Source organism: Tauraco erythrolophus, chromosome 9 (genome assembly GCF_009769465.1).
Source record: "Tauraco erythrolophus isolate bTauEry1 chromosome 9, bTauEry1.pri, whole genome shotgun sequence".
Classification (NCBI taxonomy): domain Eukaryota; kingdom Metazoa; phylum Chordata; class Aves; order Musophagiformes; family Musophagidae; genus Tauraco; species Tauraco erythrolophus.
In genome coordinates this window covers 18,710,238-18,733,083 of record NC_141473.1, presented here as the reverse complement: position 1 = coordinate 18,733,083, position 22,846 = coordinate 18,710,238, and the positions used below count along the sequence as shown (strand labels likewise).

Here is a 22,846-nt window from a genome sequence, read left to right as displayed (position 1 = left end):
GGAGGGCCTAATTCCCAGCCTCAATATAATACACTAGTAAGAAATAATAAGCTTCTTCATGACGCAATATAGCTCCCCAGCTAAATAAGTAGCACACACTACTGACTAGACAAAAGCACATGGCTTTTTTTCCTAAGCATTTTTTTAAGCAAATGGATGAATATATAAGAGAAAAAGAGAAGGACAAGAAAACAGGAGTGGGAACTCAGAGAGCAGTAGAGACATCACAGAAACCAAGATCGTGGACCCCGGGCATTGGAAAGCGGCACCTGAGAAACATCCCTAGAGAACTTCTTGGAGCAAGTATCAGCTGAAAAAGCTTGGAGCTGCAAATAGTCTCCTGCTGTTCGATTTGCTCTTCACTCAGGGAAATGAATGCTATACATTCTTTGCAAATAAAGACTGAATCAAAGATACCTGATTCCATTAACCATTTATTTTCCTAAACAGAACAATCTGAAATAATGATTTTTTAGATAACTGCTCAGGTCAGAAGTAGCAATAATGCTCCACTCTATGTTTCTGACACCTCTGCCTCCCCTGAGGGAGGCAGATCTCCCTTTATATACACACAATATATATTAAGATCTCTCTCTCTCTTTTAAGAGCTAAATATAGCTTCTGCTCACAGGCGAGCACCACAACCTCTTATTCATTCTTTTCATGCTTTACCTGCTGAGCTGTTTTCAAGGCTGCCTTGATGCTAAAAATAGCTTCGCATATTAGAGGAGGGTTGCTATAGATTCAGAATGGGTGATGGTTAGGAAGACAGCTAAATCCTTCTTTGCTGAGGACATAGAGGATCTGCGTGGATGTGGCTGACGGGCAGCTGTATCTGTGAGCTGGGCTGCGGTGCCCTTTCATAAAAGATTCTCAGGCTCTGAGGTCGGGGTATTTGTATTGTTCTAAGACTGCACTGAACTGCAAATCAATACAAATCATGGATGTGGCTGTAAGTTTAAGGCTGTGTTTCTCATACTCTAGTGTTAGATCCCAATACAACAGTATCTTCATATATTAATAGCACATTAGCTTCTTTTTAACTGGGAAAACAATTTCCTATTTTGTTGTATGGGCATATTTTTCTGCAGGCATTGGCATGTCTCCAAGTAAGAAAGTATCAAAATGCTTCGCTAGTTGTTCTTACTACAGAGTTGAAAGAATGACAATTCATCATCTACTTGATTACTTTCAAGACAGCAATGAAACCACATTAAAAAATTGTTCTACATACCGTTGTTTTGAACTTCTGGCAGTGTATCCTCTGACAATGCTGACAAAGCTAATGTTAATTTTGGAAGTTACCTCCCTGTCTACAGTTTAATGGATAGTGCAAGTGAAAAACTGCTTATACATAACTTTCCAACTCATATACTGCATAAAACAGTGAAGTGTGCTACAGAAGTGTCATTTGATTGTTAAGGTTATGAAACCTACAAAATTTGTCTGACAAAAAATTTGGAATCATAGGAAAGATTTTGTCAAGCTTGAACATGCAGAAGTTTTTGAGGACCTGCCAAATACCGACTCTGTTAAGGCTGAGGTTCAAATAAAAGTTAGTTGTACAGGGAAAGAGTGGCATGGATTGACCAGAACAAGATTACGAAAATATATTAAAACAGATCCTAATATAACTACAAGTAATACAAGCCATCTTTTAAGAAATGTATATTTGAGGACAGTGTAATGCAAACTTGAAAGAAAATTCCATGGTATGCTAAAGAAAATGTTTTTTCACTCAAATCTCACTTCACGTCCTGACCCTTATCTTTCATGTTATTATGTTTCATTTCCATTCAGGAAAGGCAGTCATCTAGATATGTAACTGTTAACATTTTAACGTGTTGCTTGCAAATCGCTTGTGATTCCCCCAAGGTACAAGCTGGCTTATTTCTTTTTACTTGTTACAGACACTTTCCTCAGCAGTTTTTTGAGTCTGCCATTTTTACTTCTAGAGTCGTGAATATTGCACGGCTCAGTGTTGCTGGCTGTAACTAACATAACATGATATCTGAAACTAAGTTAGACTAATTGTTCCCCTTTAGGATAGTTATCCTTCCCACTCCACTTAGGTGCCATGGAATGAATAGTATCCTGGCAATACTTTCAATAGAAAGGTAGATAGTATTTCAGTTCTTGATGTCTGAATGATATTGGTGATTAAATAACACGAAATTGTATTTAATTTGAAATATAAACCCAATTATTTCCAAAATCTGGCAATCAATAGTATACTTTTACTAATGAAATGTCAGTTCTAACAGAATGGCTACGGTATATTAATTAAATGAGGTCTCACAGTAGTACTCTATAAGCATGTTCATAAAATAAAGTGAAATAGGAATTTTTACTGATTCATCTCACTTCACTGTTCAGAGCAGCCTCTTTATATCCTTGTATACTTCAGTTTCCACTGAATGATCAGCTATCGATCACCTCAACCCAGATACTATCAGCCTCTACATGCAGTCACTGTACTACTCGACTAAGTAAGTAATCCCACTGAAATCATAAGGTGGAACAAGGGCTGATTCTGTCACCGTTATGCCCTATTATGCTCTTATTTTAAAAAACCTATCTGCAAGATTCCTAACACTGACTATACCACCGTATATTGCAAATAATCTCTGCTATGAAATATTTCCTTAGCTTTAGGACAACCAGTGGAAAATACTGTGACGAACACGCTTGACCAGCTGCATTGTACAGTTTGCAGGACTGATCTTCTTGATTCCTGGGTTAAGATCTATACTTTTGGTTAAGCAACACACATCTAAAACAGAGTTTTTTTCTGAAACGTGCATGCAAGAGTAAGACCTTATTTTTCTATTACATTATATCTTAGACTCAGACTCTGAGGCACTTTTCCAGGTTTTCTATGCCAGGTATATGAGCAGTGCTTAACTGCTTCTATGACTCAAGACAGTGACTCGTCACTCACCTTTTTGTACAGAAGACTTAAGATTCCATACATTTGACTATAAATGATTAGTACCTTCTCTCAGTTCTCATCATAAGTGAATTATTAATGAATATATATACATGGTAGACATGATGCATAAAAACGTGTATCAGGAAACAAGGGAATGCGTATCTTTTCCACTGTGATTTAAAAGTGCAATGGACTGTAATTTTGCTCACATATTCTTCTTATTTTCACAAAACAAATCCAGCAGGAAACAATAGAATTTAAAGAAAACAAGTACATTGCTTGTCTGTTGGTTGGTTGGGGTTTTTTTTTTATTTCCACTTTACTATATTTTCTTTGTCTCTTGCTTATGATTTTCTTTCATTTTTCCCTCATATAATAACTCTGATATTAAACTGGAAAAAACAGATTTCCCTTTTTCTTGGATTTATGTATTTGAATACCATCAGTCGCTTTTCACCATAACAGATCTAGACATAAAAGTAGGATTAAGTGTTCTTTGCTCTCTTAGGAAAATGTTCATACTTTGGGGAATTTAAGCATAATGCATTTCTAAAATCTCAAATGAAAACTGGAATACACTGGAGGAATTAGTTTCTGTATTCCATTTATTTCAATGTACGTTGATAAAACTAAGTAGTAGTATTTTGTGCATATTGATAATTACTTTTTAATTAAATTCTTGATAGGCTGAAGCCACTATACTTGTTTATGCATGCCTACATGCATGTGTAATCTCTTAGTGAGCTTTGTTCTCAGAAGAGCTGCCAGACTGTAAGCTCTGGAGAACAAAATTACCTGCCACACAACAACTGTGGCAGTAGCCGTGACAATTAAAGGACAACAGACCGGAGTCTACATAATATATCTCTAGGGGATTTATCATGTAAAATTCTCTACTTTTTGTCAAAAAAACCCAGCCAACTGTAGAGATACTATGCGAGGGTTGCTTCCATGAATTATTTGTTGATGCAAGTCTGCCTTATTATTTCCATAACTGAATCAGTTAGTCTTTAGATGGCCATACTGGCTTTATTTACAATACACATATTAACAAGGGCTTGCAGCTTAGTTTATTTTAAAGATCTTTTTTGAAGTTCACAGAAGTTTTAGGATCTGCTATGGGTGCAACAGAATGAATGAATGAAACAATCTGGTTTCAAGATATTATGATAAGATTCTTACATAACTGTATCCATAAACAAGAAAACTAAAACAGATGTTAGAAATTAAAAGTTATAAGTTTTCATTTATCTGTGATTCATTAGCATGTTAAGAGTGTACGTGAGGTTACCATCAAATACAGTATTAAGCATGAATTAAACTAGCTCAGTCCATGATAATGAAGCAATTTCCTCATATTTTTCTTCTTGGAGATTTTCACATCAATTGAAAGTTTCAACTCCATTTTTAATAAAAGCCTTTGATATCTTTTTTTCTCCTATCAGCAGAATAAGGTTAACCAGGAGTTTGAGATGTGTACTATCCTCTCCTGAGGTTTGGATTAGTTTTTATAAAACTAATTCCCAAACTTTGATCTCAAAGTGCTTTGTAGACAGCCAACAGAACCACAGCCCTCAACAGATAAAAGTCTGACACTGCATTAGGCACTAAGCAGATGTAGAGGTCTGGAGTGATGTGTTCACCCTAGAAGTAAAGGAACCTGGAACAAGAAAGGTCCATGGATCAAATTCTACTTCATGTAGCCTTCTGAAATCCCATCATCTGTCGGCTCTGCCTTTAGTTATACAGAATCAGGGGCAGATTATCAAAAGAACCAAGTTTTCCAAATTGTTTATCATATTGGAAGCCTTAGTGTTCTAGAAATTCTGTCCCTACATGGTGTATTTGACATTGATCTCCGATGGTGTTAAACAGGAATAATTAAGAGGAAAATTCTCACCGATAATTGGAATTTAGGAATTCTATACTTTTATAATAGGATTAGGTATCATATTATTATCTCTATTTTATCTCATTAACAAATATCATGCAATACAATGATTGCAGTTATTTAGACAGAGATCTGGGATTTTGGAACAAGGGAGGAAACTGATGAACAATCAGATGCTATTTTTTCAAAGGCACTTTTCTGACAATGATTACACACTGAAATGGTAATTGCAACTCCAAAATAGCATAAAAGAGCACAGCTGCTCTTGAAATAATGGACACAGCACGAGCTTGTCTATGATATTTTTTTGTAACTCACTCAATAATACTAGAAAAAAAATTAAATCCAGAAGTGCTTTTATTTAATAATTATCAGCCAAACAAATAAAACTGCATTTGCCTTTTAGCACAATAACATTGACATCTAGTGGCTAGTTAAACTCCATGTCTGATATTCTTTATATAACAAAACACGTGGAACATAGTATTTACTCAATCTGACAAAATAAATAGGCATTTCAACAGCCTGCTCTCTTTACATAACCTCTAGATGATTACAGAATGACGGTAGTTTTTAATGACTAGTCTGTAGTGACCACTTCCAGTGATGGGAATTGCTGAGCAAAAGCCACTGCCCCTCAGCACAGCCCCACTGGTTTTCCCTGACTATCAGGAAGTCTTAGGCTTGGGTGTCAGCTGGCTGACAAGTATGTATCTTGCTCAGGGCTTGTCAGGAGGCACAGTGCATCCCTAAAGTTGCACACAGGAACATCAAAAGAAGAACAACTACACCTACTGAATGTAATGTTACTGGCATATGTGAATGTCTGTTTTTAGTTCTATGTGCTCTTCTTCAGAGGAGGGCCACAAAGATGATCCAGGGGCTGGAGCACCTCTGCTATGAGGACAGGTTGCGGGAGATGGGATTGTTCAGCCTTGAAAAGAGAAGACTTCGGGGGCACCCAATAGCTGCCTTCCATACCTGAAGGGAACCTACAGGAAGGCTGGGGAGGGACTTTTTACAAGAGTGTCCACCAATAAGACAAGGGGAAATGGGTTTAAGTTGAAGGAGAACAGATTTAGATTAGATCTTAGGAAGAAATTCTTCAGTACGAGGGTGGTAAGACTTTGGAATAAATTGCCCAGAGAAGTTGTGGATGCCCCCTCCCTGGAGGTGTTCAAGGCCAGGTTGGACAGAGCCTTGAGTAGCCTGATCTAGTTGAGAGGCGTCCCTGCCCATGACAGGGAGTTTGGATTAGATGATCTCTAAGGTCCCTTCCAGCCTATGCCATTCTATGATTCTATGATTCTACGATTCTATGATTCTAAAAATTACTAGGGGACTTCAGACAGAGGGAGATGAAAATCAGGAACACGACAGATGCCATGAGACTGTTCGCACTATGAAGACATGAAAATAAATTATTTGGCAACTTACTTCATAGACATGTAGAAGATAAGAAAGTGCCAATATCAAATAATGTTAGAAAGTCTAATTTCCTTGGTTTTCAACAAAATAACTGACTTAATGGAGAACAAGGAAAGATTACACATGATAAATCTCAGTTTTACTAGCATTCTTGATGTTTCCACATTACTTTCTCATAATCGAACTCAAACGTAGTCATACATGTCCTCTGCAAACAGCTCTTAAAATGGCTATGTTGTCAGTGACCACCTTGCCCTTGCTCTCCATACCAGTGGTAGCTGCCTCTTCTGACCTGATGACAAAGCTGCTTGATTTGCTTCATTAAAAACTGGACCAGTTTTTTAATCAGCTAACCAAACTAATTTTGATCAAACAAATCTGAGGCTGTTGAGTTTAAGCAATCTTACCAGAAGATCTTAGGAGGTAATGATCTCCTGCAGGAAGGTTGAAGTATTTCCTCCTACCTAAATACTGATAAGGACTAAATGGCTGTGCTCAGTGTTTCTTAAAAATATAGAGAGAAATCAGAGTCTGAAACAATAAAATACATAAGAGCTCTCAAAAATGTAACCTATATGGAAAAGATGAAATATTTTTATTTAATTATCTTCAAAAAGGGAAGAATGTGGGCATGTAAGTCTTCAAGCATTTAAAGATTCATTAATAAAATGATGACCAATTCTTGCGTTCTGTATTAACTAGTGTAGGGCATTAAGAAATTATCTCAAATAGCAACAAAGGAGATTTATCTTAGGTATTAGGAAAAAAAACCCTATATACCTAAGAGGTTAATAGATTAAGCTATTTATGCAGTGAAATCTCCTATACTGTAAGCTTTCAGGAATAGCCCCATCCCTGGAAACATTCAAGGTCAGGCTGGACAGGGCTCTGAGCAACCTGAGCTAGTTGAAGATATCCCTGCTCACTGCAGGGGAGTTGGACTAGATGACCTTTAAAGGTCCATTCCAACCCAAATCATTCTATGATTCTAAGTATGTCAGGTATGGTCCTTTGAATTCTGCATCTCTAGCATTTCATACCTTCTTTTGGTACATACACACTGATGAAAGTACCCTTTGTAAAAGTATGGGGGAAATAGATGAACAGGTTGCTTCAGTAAACATAATGCCATCCCAAAATGATAAGAAAGGTCAGAGGTCTGTCCTGAACACATCCCAGATGTTAAAATGCACATTTCGGTCTCCAGTACAAATGCCATGAGTCAATATGTATTCATAATGATGTCAGCAACAGTTTTGCCACCCATTTAATGTATTTGAATGGCTGAGAAACGGCAAATTCAATCAAATAAAACTGTCCCTTGTTGTCCATTTTTTTGTGTACTGAGGCTATCTCCATGGTCTGCATAATATGATTTGTGATTACATAGCTGACTGGAAGACAGAACAAATGTAAATAGAGAGAAGCTGATGAACTATTGGGAGTTATTTCAGAATCATGGACATTGTATTATTAAGAATATGCCTGGGAAGAATTTAGGGGGAAGAAATTTCCATTTCTTCTTCCCAAAACTTCCTATGGAACTGTCATACTAAGTCATTAGAAAAACTGAGGGACGAAAGTTGAGTAAAGAATATGTCAACAATTTGAAAACTTGGGAGGGAAAACATTTACTTCTTGAAGGTTTTAAAATCATGTCTGACTTAAGCTTTCTGGATACACTAGCTCTCATACTTAGCCCATTTCCAGATTTACGGCAGGAGTAAAGTAAGAACTACAGAGATGCTGTCTCCTTTGTGGGCCATGAAGTTCAAGGCTATTGTAATTGAAGAGTATAGCTTCACATTACTGTTAAGCTAATCTAATAGAGAGTTGCTGCTGAAAGGGCCACCCTTGTTCCACTCCTCCCCCTTCCATCCTGTCCCATCCCTCCATCCTTAACCTTTTTTTTGCACCAGTACTGTTACTCATCAGACACCACAGAAGGATAGCCAGAGGAGCTAGACTGGCAGAAAATTAAATACTGCCGTTCAACATAAGTGGTCAGACAAGCACCAATGCCAGTTCAAGAAGAGAAATGCTCTCTTCAGCAGCAAACCCATAGATTGATTTACCTCTAATGGAAAACTGTGCTCCTAAGGTTTGGTTATACAACCACTGAAATCAAATGTAAACCATAGTGCTTCCCACCCTGCAAAGAGCTATGCTCACCTCTTCTTTTTCCCATATCTTTCAGTTTTGTGGGACTTGGATGAGAGAACTGTCCTTTTGATGTCAAAGCATATGAATGTTAGATTTAAAATCTTGAGATAGGACCAAGCTGTAATCCATATACCAAGGGCTAAGGACAAGTCCAGTTTCAACTTCCAGTTTATTTAGGAGGCCATCTCTGATCCACTTCCCCAGCTGTAGCTTACTGTAGCCCACATAAAAAAAAAGCAGTCAGGTAATGTCTGAAAGTAGTACAGTCAAACATCAGAAAAGCATAACACAGTAAGATTTTATAAACAGAAAAGCTGTTTATAAAATAACTTCAGCATCTACAACAGTTGCTATAGTTGGACTCACTGCAGAACTTTCCTGTCCCAGAAACTTTATTTTTTCTATATGCAGGCTTTTGTGGCCACAGCACGATGCCAAGAGATTCAAGAATTGTAAATATTCCACCTTTCCCACTTCTCTTCAAAGTGCATAATCAATGATGTTGGCCCAGTTTCCAGAATCATGTCAGGATTCATTCACACTAAAGCGGTCTGCCATTTCCGTAAGACAGAAACAAAAAACAGATGCCTGCTATTACAGCTTCGTGGGTATATATTATTTATTTTGAGATATTTAATTATTCATTAGGATAATTCTACTTTTGCAACAGAGTCTCTGTCCTTTAGAGGAAACAGGCCACATTCACTAGACTTCAGTACAATAGTGCATGCACTCTAATAAGCAAATAGCCACTTGGTTCCTTTCCACGGGACACTTGAGCATCATCTTTATATCCCTTCAGAGTGATAATGGCAACACAAATACTAGGTCAGGAGAAAAAATACTTTTGCTTTTAAAACTGAAATTCAGTAGCCAAGGTGAAGATCGCCTTACTGCGTAACAACAACTAGCTACAACTTACATTTTACAACTTATATACTACAATGACAGTAGGATTTCAATTTTGAAAATTTCTCTGTATTAAGTGTATCTGTGGTTTAAGACTCTAGAAATCAATAACATGGTTGGAAACTCTGATACAGTCCAGAAGAAAGTATCTGTGATGGATGAAGGCATTTCAGACCTCGGCAGTCAAAACGCTGGTTCAGGTATTGTGTGCCTTAATGTCTGATGGGAAACGATATCAACTCCGTGACAGCTACTTGCCGTATCTGATGACTTAATGCTGAAGACTGGTTTTTTCCCAGCTAGCTTATGAGAACACAGTTTTGGTTTATAAAGCTTTCTCTGATGCAGCCCACAGACTCCCAAACTCTATCACCCAGTTGCCGTTGGTCCTCGCGGAGAAACTGGGTCACATACTGCCTGTCCTTCTTCTAACTGCGAGATGCGATTGAAAAGAAGAGAAACCGCCCAAGCACTCGTAAATCAATGTTACGTGTCACCTCGCCGAGGCTGCCAGGGGGCTAATGCGGCTGTGAACCGAGCCCTGTGCCGCGGCGAGGGCTGCGCGCACACCTACCGTATGAAGCGCGGCCACGGGGCCGCCCGGCAGCGCCCTCCCGCCGAGGGGCCTCCTCCAGAGCGACCCCCGCCTCCCCGAGCCCTCTCCGCGGGACCCCACCAAGTCCGGTGTCCGCCACCGGCTCTGAGCCGTTACGCCCCCTCCCCAGCTCAGCTCTTCCAACGGGGATTCCCTCCCTGAAAGCGCCGCGTGCGGTGCGGGGCCGAAGCGGAACGGGGAGGGGAGAGAGGGGCTCGCCAAGGCCTCCCTGGGACCCGCTGCAGCAGAGTCCTACCTTCCCAGAGGCGGAGACCGCCGCAGCCGGGGCCGCGCACCGGGTTCCCGGGCAGGGAGACTCCCCTGCCCTAAACATGATGAGCGGCTTTCCTCTCCCCTCCCCTGCCGGCACGGCTCGCCCTCGCCCTCCCCCGCCCGCCGGCGCCCCGCCGCGTTCCACCGCCTTCCCGCGCCCCTGTGCCCTGCGCCGCGCCGCGCCGCCCGCCAGCGGCGGAGGGAGGCAGGCCCCGGCGCGGCCCTGCTCCGCCTCTGCCCCCGGTTTCCAGGAGGGGCCTGTGGGAGCAGCTCGCGGAGCAGCGCCGCGGCTGGCGACCGGGGCCGGGCGGCACAGGCGGCCTTCCCCCGCGCCCCCAGCTCGCTGCCCCCGCCGGGCGGGCGGGCCGCGCCGACGCCATGGTGCCCAACCAGCTGCGCCTCTCCGCGGCCGTGAGTGGGGCCGGGAGGGAGGGACGAAGGGAGGCGGCCCGGCGGGGGCGGGCGGCGGCGCAGCGGCAGGCCGCGGCCTCCGCTGCGGCCTCCATGGCGGCGGGTTGGGGCCGGGGCCGGCGGAGGGGCCTGGCCGGGCCTGGCGGGGGAGAGGGGCGAGCGGCGATCCCCGTGCGGCCGGCGGGGGGTCCCGGCCCGTACCGTGCGGCCGCCGAGAGCCGCTCCGGTGGCGGCGGGCCGGGCGTGGCGGGCCGGTGCAGGGCTGGGCGGCGTTCCGGGCACGGGAACGGCTTCGGAAGACGTGTCAGACGCACGCGGGCCGGTTTTCGGATTGATTTTTCTCCGTGAAGCCCCGCACAGCGCTAATGCTCACGTCGTGGTCTGCTGTTATCTACCTTTTACTCCTCCTTCCATAGTTTTAGAGTTTTAATAAAGGGCAGTATCTTGTGGGTGTCTTTTCCCATTGTTAGAGGTGTTCGCTGTTCAGTATATGCAAGTACTCCTCGTAGTTGGTTTTACAAGGAAGAGTAGGTTTGAAATTAATTGTGGTTTTTTTTTTTTTCCCCCCAAGTAGGGGTTGCGAAATCTCAAAGACAGCATCAAGGTGGGAAAAGCATTTTGCAGTGGAGCATGCCGACCCTCCACATGGCACCCTTTATCCAGCCAGGATGGCACCTCAAGCCCTGTTCTAGATCCCATGCTCCCTTCAGCCTCTCCCAGGGTAGTCTGTTGGTACGAAAATGAGCACTTAGATCTGTTTTGGACCACGTCCAGGCTGTGAGCAGGCATGAGCACAGACCTGTGTGGTGGGCAGATAAAGGGAAGGATGGGAGCGATGCCTGCGAGGGGAGAGTAGCAAGATTAGGGCTGAGGTCAGGAGCCACAAGGTGGGATTTTAGGTGTAAGATTGTTTTGCCTCTTTTTTTTTCAACTGTCTTTTTCTGTTCAGCTACATGTTGTGATCAGGAGTTGACATGAACTATGATGTGTCCATTTCATTAGTGTACACTTAGCCCAGTGGAAATGGTTAAAGGAGGTGCCTTTTCTGGATGCAAATACCGCCTGTAAATGCGGTGCTGGGGAATCCAGCGATTTGGCATCAACAGTTGACATCTTCTCTGTCTGCCGTCAGTGGCGTGCCGTGTTCGTACATTTACTGTGTGTGTTAGGAGCTTTCAGTTAGTGGGCTTGGTTCTGTCTCCAATTGCTTTGCTATTAATTAATCCAAGATGTTGGGATTACTCAAATGGCAGTGATTTAAATGTATCCCAGAGCATATTGGTACTTGTTTTAGTTTTGTGGTTTCAGTTTGTTTTGTTGTTTGGGGAAAAAAGTTCAAAGTTGGTGCTACAGACAAAACACACTGTACCATTTAAGTTACGTAGCTTTCAGGTTCATGTTTTGATAAAATGTTTCATATTTACCTCACTAATTTACTAAAAGCATTCTGAGTTTCAGACAAATTCCATCAAAGCGAAGATTATATTAAAGGGTTTATCAAATAGTGAAAGTAGTTATTTTAAATTTGCTTGACAATTTTGCATGTCCATGTCTACATATGCCTCTCTTAAAATCTACTAGCTTGAGCATAAAGCTATGGTATCTGCCCCTCTCTTACTACAGTTAAATACATTTTCCTTATCTGAGATTGTTGTTTGGCTTTTTTTGTGCAGAAGGGGAGAAATCAGTCTTGAAATTTCACAACATTAAGCAGGTGTCTGTTTACACTGTCCTTCCAAAAGGGAAGATTAATTTATGGATAAGATTCTTTGATGGAGTTCATTTTTCTGTTTACCTAAAAGTCAGGTCATCTTGGTGTCATCCTAAGGCATCAGATCAGTAATTGTTCAGTCCCAGCCTCTAAGAGTGCTGTCCAGCACTGCTGGAGCTGCTGATGTCAAACCCAACTTCGGTACAGCACCTGCTCGTCCTGCTGTTGCCTTCGAAAGAGTGACCTAGAAGAGTCACGGTGTCAGTCATGGGTTGTACTCTTTTTCACTCTGAATTCATCGTTGATTGTAGTGATTCAGAGGAATGGCTGGAGCTGTGAAGAGTTTTTATGTCAGAAGAGCAGCTGCTCAGGACCTAGTCCTTAGCCACACCTGCCCTCATTGGCTGTCACAGCTTTCCGAAAGGCAGTCATTATCTTCTGAAGACCTACAGTGTGACTGTTGTAGCAGCTTTCCTTGCATCTTTTTTTGAGTCATTCCTGGAATCAGTTAGGAGCTGTTTACTGAGTATGTCGTCTTCTTTCCTGGGGCCCATCATCCAAGGGCAGCCACTTTGAGAAACTCATCTTTTATTTGAGCTTTTATCTTCTTGCCTGTTTTTATACTTCGTCTGTCTCGTGTTGACTTTCATGCACATTGTGTTGGCTTGGACTTTGTCCCCTTTCGAGTGTGAAGGAAGCGCTCAGTGTTCTTCTGGGAAGCATTACTTCTGCCATTTAAAACATTCCTGGATTACCATGATATTTATAAAATTTAGAGGCCAAATATAAATGTTTGCTGCACACTCATAATGCGTTCAGCCTTTTTAAAGACCGCATAAGCTTCATTAGTAAAATTAGCGCTTGACTTGCTGTTAGAACCGCCTCAGCTAGGAGACCTGCATCTGAACTGTGGATTATCATGGGACTACGCTGCGAGGACTTTGGACCGTTGCTGCTCTTTTTACCCATGTATGAGGCCAGCTTACACCAGACACTGCAGATATATGCTGCACGTTTTTTTTTTGGTAACTGATAATTTTTGTGTCTCCTGGGAAATAGAAAATAAAGGCATATCATAACGGCAAATCAGAAAGTTCTGATTTCAAGTCTCTGGTATGAGAGCTATGTCTTCAGAAGAGTTGAAGAGTGGAAGGAACATGACAGTATTAAAGCAAGGAAAAGGTACAGTTTGATTAATAATTTTTTTAAAATCTTAAAAATCAATCCTTCATCATCAGTGTGAGAAGGTAGTGTTTTACATACTCTGCACGAAACAGACCCGTTGTTGATGTCAGTAGAGGATACAGCTGGCTCTCCAGGATGGCATTTCTGGGAGGCATTTGAATCTGGAGAAGTCACCTCATACCTCATCAGAATCATCCTGAAGAGATGTATCTTTTTTGCAGATTTTGTTTTTCTCATTTGATTGTAACTAATTGGAGTGCATGGAGTGCACCCTCAGCAAGTTCGCAGATGACACCAAGCTGTGTGGTGCCGTCGACACGCTGGAAGGGAGGGATGCCATCCAGAGGGACCTCGACAGGCTGGAGAGGTGGGCCCGTACCAACCTCATGAAGTTTAACCAGGCCAAGTGCAAGGTCCTACATCTGGGTCGTGGCAATCCCAGGCACAAATACAGACTGGGCGGAGAATGGATCGAGAGCAGCCCTGAGGAGAAGGACTTGGGAGTGCTGGTGGACGAGAAGCTCAATATGAGCCGGCAATGTGCTCTTGCGGCCAGAAGGCCAACCGCATCCTGGGATGCATCAAGAGGAGCATGGCCAGCAGGTCGAGGGAGGTGATTCTCCCCCTCTACTCTGCCCTCGTGAGACCTCACCTGGAGTATTGCGTCCAGTTCTGGAGTCCCCGACATAAGAAGGACATGGACCAGTTGGAGAGGGTCCAGAGGAGGGCCATGAAGATGATAAGAGGGCTGGAGCACCTTTCCTATGAGGACAGGCTGAAAGAGTTGGGGCTTTTCAGCCTGGAGAAGAGGAGGCTCCGGGGTGACCTTATAGCGGTCTTCCAGTACCTCAAGGGGGCCTACGAGAAAGATGGGGAGAGGCTGTTCAGGAGGGCCAGTTGTGATAGGACAAGGGGTAATGGTTTTAAAATAGAGGGAGGTAGATTCAGGTTGGATATTAGGAAAAAATTTTTTACCATGAGAGTTGTAGAACACTGGAACAGGTTGCCCAGAGGTGGTGGATGCTCCATCCCTGGAGACGTTCAAGGCCTGGTTGGATGAGGCCCTGAGCAACCTGATCTAGTTGGAGATATCCCTGTTCCTTGCAGGGGGGTTGGACTAGATGACCTTTGAAGGTCCCTTCCAGCCCTAACGATTCTATGATTCTATGATTCTAATGCAAGCATCAGCAATGCTGAATCAAATACACTGGTTTTCTAACTCGGTTTCTTTTCTCATCCACTATCTGAATTACCAAGATGTACATGTCAAACCTTTCCCCATCCAGATATGTAATAGCCATCCCTCTTGCTTTTAGCTCATCTGTGTACATGTTCCAGTTCTGTAAATGCTTTTTTGCTGTCAGTTTACACAGTTCCCAGCACTGGCTGTTCTTTTCCTGTACTACCCCTCCAGCTGGCTGGTGTAGCTGCTTGGGGTTCTGGATGAACTGTCAGGGAACTTATCTGCGTTAAAAATAATCTTTTTTGGAAAGGATCCTTTGTAACTTGGGTGAGTTGTTTGATCTGGTTTCATGTGTAGTCTCACAACTGTAAATGAGCAACTGGAAGGAAGGTACCAGACTAGGAGTGAGGGAGAGGAGGTGGGATCTACTTAAGCCATTACTTCTGCTGAAAGAATTGGAAATGTAACTGTGCCTTGAAAAACGGAGGTGATAGATCTGCGAATCAGTCAGTGCTTGGTTGTCTGATGGCATTAGGATATGGGATATTTTGGGTTTCTTATCTGCATTAATTTGACATTGTAGTCCCAAAGTGTGTGGAAAAAAATACTTCGTTTCATGGTCAGAATGTTGTGCTGAATAGACAGTACAATTTTGCAGGCATATTGTAATTTTCCAGCTCCCAATGTAAGATCTAATGATCTAAAATTGGTCCTACACGTGGGTTGGGGCAATCCCAAGTACAAGTACAGTCTGGGCAGAGAATGGATTGAGAGCAGCCCGGAGGAAAAGGACTGGGAGTGCTGGTGGACGAGAAGCTCAACATGAGCCGGCAATGTGCGCTGGCAGCCCAGAAAGCCACCATATCCTGGGCTGCATCCAAAGGAGTGTGGCCAGCAGGTCGACGGAGGTGATTCTCCCCCTCTACTCAGCTCTCGTGAGACCCCACCTGCAATACTGTGTTCAGTTCTGGAGTCCTCAACACAAGAAGGACATGGAGCTGCTGGAGCAAGTCCAGAGGAGGGCCACGAAGATGATCCGAGGGCTGGAGCACCTCTGCTATGAAGACAGGCTGAGAGAGTTGGGGCTGTTCAGCCTGGAGAAGAGAAGGCTCCAGGGTGATCTTATAGCAGCCTCCAGTACTTAAAGGGGGCCTACAGGAAAGCTGGAGAGGGACTTTTACAAGGGTATATGGTGATAAGACATGGGGCAATGGATTTAAACTGAAAGAGGGACGATTTAGATTAGATATAAGGAAGAAATTTTCACTCAGAGGGTGGTGAGACACTGGAACAGATTGCCCAGAGAAGTTGCAGATGCCCCATCCCTGGAGGTGTTCAAGGCCAGGTTGGATGAGGCTTTGGGCAACCTGGTGTAGTGGAGGATTTCTCTGCCCATGGCAGGGGGGTTGGAACTAGATGATCTTTGAGGTCCCTTCCAACCCAAGCCATTCTATGATTCTAAAATGCTGTACCACAGCCCAAGAAACTTTTGTTCTCTTCTTTATTTGTTTATAAAAGTGAGCACATCAGTTGCTGTCCTCCAGCCCTCTGAAAGAGTGGCTCCTGGGGAAAATACTCACCTTTTTCTTATATAAGGGAGATTGTTTCAAAGTAAAGACCAAATGTGTTATCGTACTTCTGGTTATCTGCATCTATGTGAAGATTAAATATGGGGACATCTGCATATGAAGTAATATTTTGAAAGACTGACAATGTCTTTCTTTGCCCTGTGTTATCTGGAATATACTTTGCATTGTCTGTTGAATTTGCTTTGGTTTAGACATATGTGAGAATTTGCACCGTGCTCTTTGTCTTTCTCTCTTTTTATTTCTCCATGATGGACAGTACTGATTTCTAGTTATGCCATATTACATTAGCAGGTATACTGACTGTATTGTCTATTACTTTCAGGCACGTGGCCATGGAGGCTATGAGTCTGATTTTAGTGATGAGGAGAATGGAGAGAAGTCTGTGCAAAAGGCTAAAAGGTAATGTAGTACAGAATTAACCACTTTGCATTGTGTATTTTGTGCAAATGGCCTATTACTGTGTATAGAAGATTATCCTGTGGTATGTAAAGTCCGGTGCTGAAATGGTTTTCGAAAATCAATCTCTTCGATTCCTACATCTCTTCATGTCAAGCTTGCCGAAGCATGTTGTCTCCCAGGGGCAGCTGATTAAGATCCATTCTGCCACGTCCATCTGGTGTCTATATGCCCCTTGGTTCTTGGAGCAGAGTGTTTCTTTTTTTCTGAGCATAGTATCAACTGCTGGGATTTGGCTGCGCTGTTCACTTCACTTCGCTGTGATCCATCAGGACACGTGGAACTACTAAGACAGCATGGCAAGAAAGGCCAAGTGGCAGCAGGTTTTGTAGATATAAACACCTGCTTGGAGGAAGTGAAGAGCTGATGCTGTTTGTTTATTATTTAATTTGTGAAAAGACCTGGGAATTGGTGAATTGTGTTGTACTCAATCCTTGAAGCGTAACTACATGTCTCTTACTTGAGATCACCTTTGCCAGTTTTTCAGTGGCTCGCACAATTAGTGACCTTGATTTTTGTAGTCTGATCTCATTATATTATTAAGAGGTTTATTTATGGGTGTATTGTGGTTTGACACCATAATGCTTCGACACCTCCTGCACCGTACTGAACATTTTGCCTACATGATGCATATATTTTTCTTAGCTTTTCCTGTGTCTCCCTTGCTCTGTTATTGGACTTTATTTAAGAAGGCTTTCTGGAAACTCTCCTAGGACTCTTGCATATTTTCCTTTGTAGTAAAAGTAAAAGAATGGGTTTTGTAGTATCTGACTGCATTCTGGGGGAAAAAAAATCGTATTTTAATCATTGGAATAATAGCAGGCATTGTGCTGTTCTATTTATTTTACACGTATTGCTGGGGTTTTTTTATGACTGGTTTTGTTCAGTTTTCGTTTTCTTTAAAAGAACATTTCATATTGCACCATTCCACTTCTAGGTGGAATATTAGCTAACCATCAGGAGCCTTTCAAAAATACCATCATTTTCCTTGTTCTGGCACACTGCTACTGATTCCCAATCGGGCTCTTATGTGGGTTCACTGTATGTGTATATATCCTTTCCTTGCTCTATGAAGATATTTATTTTCACTATAAGGAAAATAGTAATCTTAAGTTTTCTACATATTGCTGTTTTATGGAGTCTCCTTATGGGAATTTTGTGCCTACAGATCCTTTTGAGCAGATAATACCCTGAGTTTCTAGAGTCCTATATTCCATAGCTTGAAATATAAATCCCTGGCTTGCTTTCTACAGACTTCTCACTTCCATTCTTTCTGCCAGCTGATAATTATGGAAACATCTTTTCTTCACCTCTATTGAGGAATGAAACTAACTAAATATACCTTTTACTAAAGTGCGTCACTTTATATTTAGCTTTCTATTACTTTGTTGAATTCTGAAAGTGTTTTTAGCTGCCCACTGACAAGTTTGGTTCACAACACAGTACTTAAGTTTTAAATTAGTGACTTTTGTGATTACACTAAGAGAGGCAGAGCTGTTTAATGAGGTGTTGAGACATTAGGCTGAAAGGATGGGATAGGGTACTAGCAGTCAGTTATTCAGTGAACATACTGTCCTTCCTGTTCCTACTTGGGTGAGTAGCTGAGATTTATAGAGGGCTTTAAATGCCGAGTGAAACTGAGGGATCTTCAGGGTTTTTTTCGTTGTGGTTCTATAGTGATAATATTGATAAAAATAAATATTACAAATTGCTTTTTAAAGCAATTTTCTTTAAATGCTAACTGTAAGCAAAGCATCTTCCGATTTTGTTCTGCAAATGAAGTCTAAGCTGATGTTGTTCTAAGTGTGGTTTTATTCACATAGAAAATGGCAATATAACAGGTTTTGTTATTCAAGTTAGTTCAGAGTTTGGCATGTGGAAATTTTATGCTTACAAAAATGCTTGACTAACTTTTCTTCCTTTTCCCTCTACCTTAGTATAAAGGAAGATGGCCTTCTGATAAAGCCATTCCAAAGGCAAAACAAGGCGGTGTGGTTCACAGACACTTTGCAGCTGAAGAATGGGATAGGTATCTTATCAATTGCTTTTGTGAGACACTTTTCCCTTAATGTGAACATAGCTTTCACTCAAACATACTTGTTTTTAACAGGGAAGAAGCAAGAAAAAGAAGATTTCACTTGATAGCGATGGATGCCGTATCCTTTTTCTTCAGGTTTGAAGATGGGGCACAGGTTATCCATTATGGTGAATACTTGGATTTCACAGTTATCACAGCAGTTGACAGTGCGACACCAGATACTGAGTTGTTCTTCAAATTAGCTTCGTTTTGTTGCTGAGATGTCTCTGAGAATGCTGTACGAGTAGAGGCATTTCCAAATTCTTCCTGTATGCTGATTTGTCCTGTTTGGTACAAAATTATTATACGGTGAATTTTATTTAGACTGGCACAAAGACACTTTGCTCTTTCAGTTGAGTTTATGCAGAACGTAACTCTCTATAAGGCTGCTATTAACTGTGGACAAATACGTTTCTACTGGAAATTTAAAAATGCGTTAGTTAATTCAAAAGTCTATTCAAAACAGTCTCTCTCCAGTAATATCTTCTACAGATGCTCTAATGTAAGCCTGTTTAATATCATGTGCAGTTTTATTTTATTTTTTTTAATCCTCTTATGCATATTGCATGCATAATTTGTAAACTATTTTTATAACTACTACCTTATTTAGATTACAATCTTTCTTCTTCTATTTAATTTTACTTGGTGCAGTCATTACATGTTTTGACTGAGTGTATCTGAAATACCATCAGTTCCTTGTTTGTTTAAATAGCTGTTCTTCAGCAGTACTAGTTAATAAATAGGAAAGTAAAGACTAATTAAATACGGAAAGACTTACTTAAATCTGGAAACTCAATAAACAGAAAGGCAACTTCTCCTAACCTGCTTAGAATTTGGCCAGGCTCTACATAAACCATTGCCTGCCTGTAAAGTGGACATATCTTCGTCAGTCTCACTGACATTGTAGGCTGTCATTAGCCACAGAAAGCCTGTTTATTCTGGAATGACTACAAACTTATTGTGTAGAGACTTTTATGAATTTCTGCTAATGTTTTGACTGGTTCCTATTAAAACCTTAGTGTTATGCAATTTTAACACCTAGTCGCTCAAGTGGCAGCACAAAATGATATATTGTGTCAATATGTTTAATTGTGCCAGTTAAACCTTCTGGGCTTGCTTCTCTTTTCCTTCTGTTGGTGGTAGAAAGAGAAAAAAAGACACGTGCTGAGGTTAAATTAACTTTTTGGGGGCCTTTGGAAAATAAAATGTTTTCTCAATAAAATTCTAATGCATGCCAGAACAGCATGTTGATACAAATTATTCACACTGATGCAGTAGTTGCTAGGATATGTTCCAGGAGATAATGTATTTCCTAATTTGCTGCTTCAGAAACACCATACAAGTTAATTGGAAATATTTTTAAGTAGCCATATATGATGTTTTATTTGTGAAGACACTTATTTTCTGAATAAGTAATTACACATTTTTTCTCAAATTATGGTGCAAAATGTGTTTCAAATCATTCATCTGAGGCCAAGTTTTCTAAAAAAGCATTACATATTTTCATCTTCAAACTAAACCAGATAACTTTTATTTGTATGTTGATGGTAAAATGTAATAAATTTTTCCATTTTAATAGCCAGACTATTTTTGTTTATTCGTATAATAAAATACAAACCTGTTTTAAACCAAAACTGCATATACTAAGAAGCTATTGTCTAAAGTCCAGCTGAAAAAATGAATCTAGTTTCTGTGTATATGTGTACAGAGCATCTTTGATAAAGGAAGACAACTTTATAAAAGTCTGGCAACTGAATGAGATTTTAAAGATGAAATTGCCTTGAATTCATGCATTTGGAAAGCAGCTTTATGAGAGGTTATTAAGTAAAGAATGCTACTTAATTCCTTTCTTCCTGGAAATTACTGGATTAGGTTTTGCATAAAAACTCTTTCTGTTAAGTGTATAAAAAGTTGTGGTTTTTTTATTTTAAACTATGGTAAAATAAAAGAAGACAAGTTCTGGAACAATCCTTAATTGCTTTATTCAGTATGAAAGACATAAAAGTTTGTGAATGACCTACATTTTATACTATGGTGGCAAAATAGAGGATTTCCGACGTTCTAGGTAAAAACCATTAGCTGTCTTTCCCCTCATGCCCCCAAAGCTACCCTGTTCTGTAAAGCTGTTAAATATGTATTATAGGTTTGGGGGGAGTGGGGATGAGGCTATGTATGAAATTACTAATTCTTTCGGTTACAAATAGTAACTGCAATCATTGTAAATATCCAAAACAAGAATTGGCCTTGTTTCATTTTGCATCATTGTTTTTATGTAAGGATCTTACCATGAGCTGAACTGTTCTTGTTTTGTATGTAAAAGAAAAGATGGCAGGTGCGCATTACTGAGGGTACATTGAGAAATCTCTGGCAGTACCTTCAAATAACAATCTGAATGCTTCTTGAAATGTGCAGAATTGCTATCGTTGTCCAGAATAATGATAACCTTCTTTAGAGCTATCTATAACTGCCTTCTAACATTACTATCTTCAGTAAAAAATATTAAAAGTATTTTCAGGACCGGAATCAAGTCATCTACAGTTTCAGTGGCCCATTTCCCACTGTGAATTTTTCACTTGGGAAGAAGTATGCCAAGGAATCACTTTTTTTGTAGTTTTTATTCCATAGCAACATACTTCTTCATGTGGTGAGGTGGAGATCACAACTGTGAAGTACTGATGTTTGCCAAATTATTATTTGTCTGCTTTGCATTTAGTGTTACATTGTACTAAATAAATGTGTCCTTTGTAGTGCAAATGACAAGACGGACCTTGATGTTATTAGAGGAAAACCATAGATTCCTGTGGAATGAAGATGATGAAGCAGACATGAATTGGTACCTGGAACTATTATAGAACATGTTATTTTTAGATCGCTTGTACTAAATTTGTGACATCCCCTACTAATTAAGAATACTGTGCATACTTAGTGATCATTCTTTGATCTTTAATGCATTTAAAAATGAAAGACCTTTAGGAGGTCCTTCCTCTTGGAATATCACTCAGTGCCAAAAGGAATTTATGACAGAAAAACTGAGAAATATTTGTGCCTTCTCTGAGATCCAAATGACTGTTCTGAACACTCTGAAGGAAGCTTAGTTTGAAAAAATATAGTTTAATTTGTGCTGTAGATATATTTTAGATTTATTTTTCCGATTTTACGGAAATTACCCCTTAGCTCAATGTGTGTATTTGTTTTGCATGAAAGATGAAGCAACGTGTCTTGGTCTTGCTAATGTCATTACAATGTAAATGAATTGTATCAGGTTCTGTATTTAATAAAAATAATACCTTTTGTTATAGGGAGAAGAGACTTGCAAAGAAGTATTATGATAAATTGTTCAAAGAATACTGTATAGCAGATCTCAGTAGATACAAAGAGAATAAGGTATGTGTGATTATTGTAATTGTCTTGGTTTTTAAAGTACGTCCTTTTTTTTTAGAAATTGCTTATGATTGTGGATATGTTTGAAACCAGAATGTTAGTACCCCTTCCCTAGAAAGAGAGTTGTGAGACTTGTCAAGTTATTTAATAAGCAGCAGCAGTTTGAATCCAAGCATTGTTGCTGCCCCAAGAATGTGCTTCTGTGGGAATAGGAGCATTTTTGTCAGATGGTGTGAAGAGGTACATTGTGTGTAAGAAAGACAGAAAGGCAGAGCGGTTAAGGAGAAAAGGCTAGAGAAGTTTGCCTGGAGAGAAGCAGGAGATGAAGCTACAAAAAACCCTGGGAATGTTACTGTTTTAAAAAAAAAAACAAAAAAAACAGGAGTCTAAAAAGGGAGAGTTTTGTACTTGAATGCTGGCAGAACGATTTTGGAAATGTCTGTTCTAAGCAGCGTCTTTTGCTGGTTGTTCTTTTCTGTTTATGGAAAGAGGATTTGTATGTTCTTTGTAAATAAATAGATTTCTTAAGAGAAACAGCCTAGTTCCAGCACCAGTTTTTCTTCTCAACCAGAGCAGCCTTTGTTGTTTCCAATTTTTTGACTAACTCTTAGTCAAGAAGAATATGTCAGTTTTCTGTTGTAATTTTGCTAAGAGTGTTGCAG

The 22,846-nt window shown here is 40.7% G+C and overlaps 1 protein-coding gene across 1 annotated transcript in view; it reads left to right on the top strand.

The window, feature by feature from the left end:
• Positions 1 to 10,569: 10,569 nt before the first annotated feature.
• The window catches only part of LOC104369707 (protein FRA10AC1), a 29,343-nt gene continuing 17,066 nt past the window's right edge, over positions 10,570 to 22,846 (top strand). Inside the window, 9 exon segments of the mRNA XM_086616510.1 lie at positions 10,570 to 10,599; positions 16,593 to 16,669; positions 18,664 to 18,695; positions 18,698 to 18,755; positions 18,837 to 18,882; positions 20,792 to 20,868; positions 21,552 to 21,585; positions 21,587 to 21,636; positions 22,103 to 22,187. Of these exon segments, the coding sequence (XP_086472636.1) occupies positions 10,570 to 10,599; positions 16,593 to 16,669; positions 18,664 to 18,695; positions 18,698 to 18,755; positions 18,837 to 18,882; positions 20,792 to 20,868; positions 21,552 to 21,585; positions 21,587 to 21,636; positions 22,103 to 22,187 (489 nt within the window).